The 6,848-nt window shown below is 34.4% G+C and overlaps 1 protein-coding gene across 2 annotated transcripts; it reads right to left on the reverse strand.

The window, feature by feature from the left end:
* Positions 1-2,184: 2,184 nt before the first annotated feature.
* On the reverse strand, positions 2,185-6,451 carry LOC112038599 (monooxygenase 1). Of its 2 annotated transcripts, XM_024071425.2 has the most exons (7): positions 6,264-6,451; positions 6,005-6,151; positions 5,793-5,843; positions 5,143-5,311; positions 4,385-4,468; positions 4,127-4,175; positions 2,185-2,875 (listed from the first exon to the last, which is right to left on the reverse strand). In XM_024071425.2, the coding sequence occupies exons 1-7, from the start codon at positions 6,341-6,343 to the stop codon at positions 2,349-2,351; spliced, it is 1,107 nt and encodes a 368-aa protein (XP_023927193.1). In that variant the 5' UTR covers positions 6,344-6,451; the 3' UTR covers positions 2,185-2,348. The 2 variants fall into 2 exon arrangements, with proteins under 2 accessions (XP_023927193.1, XP_023927192.1); XM_024071424.2 differs by lacking the exon at positions 4,127-4,175 and having other exon boundaries at positions 4,240-4,468.
* Between the last annotated feature and the right edge of the window lie 397 nt (positions 6,452-6,848).

A 6,848-nucleotide genomic window follows, 5' to 3' on the forward strand; every position in this document is an offset into this window, starting at 1 on the left:
GTATCCTTCTCTTTAAACAAGTTTAACAATGCAAGTGTCTGCCATAAATTCAATTTGAAACTCAATATGTGCCTAGTGGAAATGATTAAGGCATGTGTATCAATCTGCTTTTTTTTTTTTTTTTTTTTTTTTTTTTCGTTTTTTTTTTTAAGAATGTACTAATTCAGGCATGTAACAATTTTGACACCAAGTATATAGGCAAGACATAGAGGCTTACCTCAGGCACAGAGAGCTTCAATCAAAACTTTGGGCCATCATTGTGGTGCAATATTGGCCTAAATTCATCTTCTTCTAATGGTTTGCATTTCTTCTTGATTTGAATTCTAACCTGAAATGAAGTCAGATATTAACAATGTCAATCCTTTGAAGTTCTAATTCACAAAAAGAAGTTAAAAGAGAATGTATTGATCACATCACCAGTCTTTCTTACTTGTGCTGGAAATCTTGATTCTCCTTTGAACTTCTTGTCTTCCCATGCTGTTGGGTCTATGTTCCTCCAAAAATCACTGCCTTTTTTCATTTCAAAGTAAATAAAAGTAACTCAAAAGAAGAAAGAAAAAGTGTATATAATTGTGACTTAATTTAGCTTTTTAAATATTTTCTAGGCTGAGTCAAATTGTTGAGAGTAGAGGCCCCCTTAAGGAAGGTTTTTACCATTCATACCTGGAATACTTCATGCAGCTGGTGAGAATTGTAGTTATATAGAAAAAGGGGTATGCCAGGGGTTATTGCCCTAAAAGAGTCCTTATATTTCTAAGGTAAGCCGGTAAACAGAATTGGATTAGTAATTGGAAAGAAAGTAATGACACATTAATTCAAATTTGCTATATTTTCATAGCTTAATACGAAGTAATACTACTAATAAGTATCAAATTTTAAATGGACAGATTTGTGTAGGTTGAGTTCAATTGAGATGGTAACTTTTGGATGACATAGTAACTAAATAAGTTTTTTTTTTTTTTTTTTTTGGTTGAACTTTGAACCAAACCCATAAGTGATGTGAGAAACATCTCATGAAGTTTACGGATTTGATGACTCATTCTAACTCTATGAAAAATCTAACAGAACAATGACAAGAAAATTAGAGAAATTACTGAAAAGTTGGCGGCAGAGATCCTCTTGCATTGTCTCATTGTTACATACAAAAATGAAGCTTCCCAAGGCCTCATTCCTAGGCAGCATTTCAGCAGAGGGCAGAGTCTTATACCACTTATCAGGCTTCATCCCATGAAAAGTGTGATGAATTTTCATCTCAGAGTACTTCAGTGATAGATCTAAATATTACTCTTTCTACAGTGACCATCACCACCTATGTTTTCATATCTTTCTGTCATTCTCAATTCATTGTCAAATGCAAGCCTTGATGCAGCTGAGATCCATCTGTGGTAATCATCTGCAGTGGCTGCTACTTGATGGAATTGGAATTCAGCACCAAATTCCCATATAGAGAACTTCCATTGGTAGTTTTTCTTGTGTTAGTACTATTCACCATTGACATATTGTGTGGGGTGTATATGTGAGAGAGAGAGAGAGAGAGAGAGAGAGAGAGAGAATTTTGCACTCTTGCTGCCTAGAAATGAATGACCTTTGGCACCTTTATAAAGATCTTCATGAGGTACACGGTTTTGGGTGGACATAATGGACTTTCCGTAGGGCTTTTGTTTTCCATCTTTTTAATCTTTTGCCAGAATTTGAACCAAAGTTCCGCCATTGCTCTCTATAAAGTTATATAATATCATTGTCATTTGATTTTGAAATCACCCTCCTAACATCTTATAAAGGCTATTAATGTAGGAGTATTCATTAAAGCTGTCCAATTGGGGACCATGTTCTCACACTTTACTAGCATTTAGACATACACAATGTGAAACTATAGTAACAAGAAATTAACATCTCATGGGAGTTAAAATACTTGCAATTGGACTGGTAAAACTTCTCTCTGCAATGATGCACGACAATCCTTGTTAACTGAATACCAATTTGCATATAGTTACTTAAAATTTAAAAATGCCACTCTTGATAGCAGGCCTCCCTTATGTGCTGTTTTAGAGGAACAGAAAACTGCCTCTTCAAAGATAGGACAAAACAAATCCTACACATCTGGAGATGCAGCAATGGTTCGGTCGTAGTAAAACATAGAAAGATGACTCAAATAGATTATAATACAAGATGAACAGAATAAAATTTGTAAAACAATGGCAATAAAATTATTTTTAAGCATTATTGAGACCACTGCACAAGGGTTCACACCCAACAAGTATCTGTTTTGAACAGCAATTTTTTTTATCCTAATTAAACAAAGTTAAAATTCCCTATAGATTCTACAATTCAACTTAAAATGCCATATCTTAGAGGCGGCCACAGTCATATTGAGAATGAGCAGTGGAGTCACTGAAGAGAACCTTCATTAGGATGTTACATACAAATCTCACTAGCAATGGTGGATTTTTTATTAGTATACCAGTGAGATAAGTTTGTGTTGACAACCGCACCAATCTCATCCTGCGTTCTTTCACATATTGATCCAATGCTTCTCCAACTTTGTACGCTATCACTTGGCTTCCATTGGTCTTAATATCAATTTCATGCCTCTTTTGTGCCAAGCATCTTGCTAAGATGATTGCGTCTTCTAAAGCTACTGAGCCACCCTGTCCCAAGAATGGACCCATGACATGCATGGCATCTCCAGCCACTGTCACTGTTCCTTTTCTAAAACTTCCTAGTAGTATGTCCCATGGTGCTTGATATTTCATGCGTGAGATAGAGAGAGAGTCTCGGTCACTGTGTTTTACCATGTCTAACATTTTTGTAGGGAAGCCTTTAATTGATTCAAGAGTCATTTGTTGAAGGAGCTCTGGATCCTTCGCAACCACATCTGTTCATATAATAAATAAACACTTATGTGAAAATTTGAGCCTGCTGCCACAGTAACAACACAATTACTGGAAAGCAAGTAACATATTGGCACTGCAGGGGAAATATCATTAAATTTAATTTCTAATAATATGCATATTACTTTGAGATTATATAGGAACACTTATATCCTTAATCATAGATTGTTTTGGATTGTGATTGTCTTGACAATTGGTCCTGGACTGTCAACAGCTGGAGCGTTTGGGAACAAACTGCAGGTTTGGCTCAAAACTACAAATCAACAAGCTACTTCCATTCCTCTGCTGCAGAATGTATAGCAGGGTGTGGGGTTGCTGCCTAATTATTACTTGATCTTAGATAGTCTTATCAAACAATTTGTCTTGCTATTGAATTAGTTCAAAATGAGGATGTGAAAAAATGAAGATAGGTACACTTTATATCTTGTTAGGTACTGATAAGCTGATGCCTTTTGAAGTTTACTTGCTGTGCCTAGCAAGACTATAACTCTCAAATTCTTAAACTTACTGGCTGTAGCTAGTAACTATCTTGTTAGGTACTGATAGGCCGATGCCTTTTGACTGGCATGGTTGTTGCCACCTAGCTCATGCGAAATTCGTTGGGTGTACAATGGAGTTTTTACCTTTTTAAACTAAACAACTTTCAAATGGAAAATTGTTGAAGATTTGGGAACTTAGCAATATTAGTGAATAATAGAGAGAAAAGAGAAAATATCAACACAGAGATTTATGTGGTTCAACAGTATGCCTATATTCATGGGAGCGAGCAACGGAAATCCTCACTTGCAATTCCAAATACTTTATTGTGCTTCCAACCCTAGCCTGGTATATTGATATTTCCCAATATATCCTTACAATACCTGGACTATAGATCAATGTTACTTCCAATTTAAAATATAAGTTACTGTCTCTAACAATAATTTTTTGAATGTACATTGCAATGCCCTTGATTATGTGGATTGATTTGGATGAGTGTGTGTTGCGTGAATGTGTACTAGGTCCAACATCAGATGCATACTAGGTTGATTTGGGCTATATAAATGATTACAGGGAATTGCAATTATAACTTGACTAGTCTTTTTATGGTCTGGTGTTGATGTGGTAATATCATATGGCTTGGGGCATAACCTGACAAGGACGTTAGGGATAGACTAGATTAGATTGTATCTGTGTAAGTGTGTGTTGAATCTTATATTGGATTTGAACTAGATCAATGAAACCTAATTGTTACTTACTAGTTCTTTTGAGGTATGACACTGATGTAGATGTCAACATGACGCTTTCCTTAGGTTGTGACATGCATAAAGAAGCAACAGTTGAAGATAAATTGTGTCATCTTGGAGTGTACCTTTTGGATTCATTTTGAGAGTTGCAAACCAATAGACCAACTTATTGTCAATTGGGATCCTCCCAATCTTACTATGGCCTCCTATGACTTGGACAATTTCATTTTTGAAATCATGACCACTTGGATATTTAGTGAAACCTCTAACCTGTGACAATGATAAAAACTTCACTGGTTTTAGCCCAAGAAAATCTGCAACAACTGAGTTGGCTCCATCACATCCAATCAAAACCTGTGATATGATTAGTAAAAGGTTAAAAATAATTTCTTATTTAAAAAAAGAAGCGATTAAACTCTCTTCAATTGTTAGCAATACTAAGGAGAGATAAAAAATTTTAAGTGTATTATTTTCATCGTATATTCATTATTACTTTAGGTCTGTACCAGTATAGCCACCTTGACTTTGAATGCTTTAGATGGGTGTCTAAATTCAGACGTAATATGTCAAAAAGTGGGGGCTATAAATTATTCTTGCTAATATATTTTCCAGCATTTGATCAGCAGTCTCAAAAGAGTCTAACACTGCTTGAAGCAATTGATTAACACAACTTAGGATTTGAGTAGCCTCAGCAATGTTTATGTACATTCCTGGAGAAAGCTAGTACTAGTTTTGGGAAATGCTAAGATTTTTTTTCTATAAATTACAAATTCAGGAAATTTCAATATGGCATTTTCATTGAGAGAATTTCTCATATATTTTGATTGAACCTATGAGAACTCCAAAGTAATTTTAGTTCAGCTGTAGACCCAATTGGCCCCAAAAAATGATTCCAAAGCCCCCTCAAAATTGATGATAATAAGATTTATAAAGTGATGCTCACAATAACTGCACAGGGTATGTCATCCAATTTGATTGAGCAAACTGATATAAATCCATCTGTCTAAACAAAATTAATGAAAGAATACCGTAGCCTTGATGGTACGTCCATTTTGGAGTTGAATAATTGAACGGGAAGAAAGTGGGTCTAGTCTAATGGAGAGTACTTGGCATCCAAGGTGTATTGTCCCAGGAGGCAAGTTTTCTGCTAGGCCTTTAATAAGCTCACTTCGCCTCAAGCATCGAATTTCCCCCTTCCTGTAGACATCTTGAAAAATTGGTTATATGGTTCCTTAATCCTTATTAAGCATTTTTATTCCCCCTTTTAAAGGACTTCTTGTGTATATTACATAGTTAAGTAGGATAGGCTTTGAGTCTTCAATCAAATCTCTCATCATACCCTTCAAGAATTTTTGTAACTTAAAAGGTAGTTGTTTTCATTTTGAAAGCAATCAAGTGATGAAACATATTCATAATATTTATTCTGTATCTGTCTTGAGTAAGAAACAATGCTTTTTTTTTTTTTTTTAAGTAGCTCATTTATGCAAAATATTTGAAGAATATGGTCTTATACATAGATAAAGAAAGAACGAAATTTGAAGCAACTAGTTGGCACTCAAGGCATTATTATTGTCATATCATTTGGTTTGAAGATTACTGAGTTGAAGTTCACATAATTTTCAGATTTGGCCTCTGCACAAACAGTAAAGATGGCTAATTTAGAAGCACAGGAACTTACTCAAATGGTCTTTCTTGTTGCTTTCCACTAGCAACACTTATATTTTTCCCCCTGTGTTGAGTAGAATACATTAATATAAGAAAAATATACAATTCCACACAGCACACACATATAGACTTAAATTTGAACAACTACTTCACTAATCTTTTTTCTTAGTTTTAAGCTATGAATTTGATATATGACACATCTATCAAATAATAAAAAGGACCTACCCTTGCACAGTGAGGGAAGTTAGTCTGAGGTTTGAGGCAACACCAAGTTGATGAAGAGCACACCAACCATTTGCCCTGATAGTGATACCTGCTCCTGTTGCACGCAGTGTCTCTGATTTTTCCAATACTACACTTTTGATACCCTTCCTATACATATTTCCATATTTCATTTTGTTTGGTTTTTTATATGTCTCAGAAGTTATAAGTTACCGAACATGGTATAAGAAAGAAGTCAAGAAAAGAAGTGAATAGACAGTACCTATGAAGAGCAAGAGCAGTAGCAAGACCACAAATGCCACCACCAACTATGACAATCTCTATCTCTTCCATTTCATTCATTCTCCAGTTGCTGTAATTGTCTCTGTAAAGTCTTGAAGCAGAAGAAGGAGAAAAACACTGTTTTTAGATCAAACTCAATTGTCAGTCGAAGTCAACAGTACTAAAAATATCAATTATTTTATTTCCAAGTTGAAGCCACTAACTACCAAAACTCTAGCACGCGTGTGGACGTTTGATTGGTTTATTGCTTATTTGTAGAGTACTATTTTATCACTATACTAGTGTGGAGCAATTAGAGAAAGAGGGACAGACAAAGAGAAAGACAAAGTGAAAAAGAGATCAATATAAAATTTTTTATTAAAAACAAATGGTATGTTTATACTTTTTTTTAATTGAGTTTTGAGTGATTGCCATTATTTGAAACTAGTATGTAACTCATGCAAATGCATGAATATATTTAAAATTAAGCAAATTTTTTATTATAAAATTATAAATAATTAATCATTTTTTTTTAATAAAGTAGAACATGTAGTAATTTTTATTAAGTATATGTGATTTTTTTTTT

This window comes from Quercus suber, unplaced genomic scaffold (genome assembly GCF_002906115.3).
Source record: "Quercus suber isolate HL8 unplaced genomic scaffold, Cork oak 2.0 scaffold_401, whole genome shotgun sequence".
NCBI classification, from domain to species: Eukaryota; Viridiplantae; Streptophyta; class Magnoliopsida; order Fagales; family Fagaceae; genus Quercus; species Quercus suber.

Coding starts and splice junctions, on each gene's coding strand:
- LOC112038599 (XM_024071424.2), bottom strand. CDS start 6,343: ATGAATGAAATGGAAGAGATAGAGATTGTCATAGTTGGTGGTGGCATT. Junction 4,469..5,142: donor GACGTACCATCAAGGCTACG/GTATTCTTTCAT, acceptor ATCATATCACAG/GTTTTGATTGGATGTGATGG. Junction 2,876..4,239: donor TCTCAAAATGAATCCAAAAG/GTACACTCCAAG, acceptor TTATATGAACAG/ATGTGGTTGCGAAGGATCCA.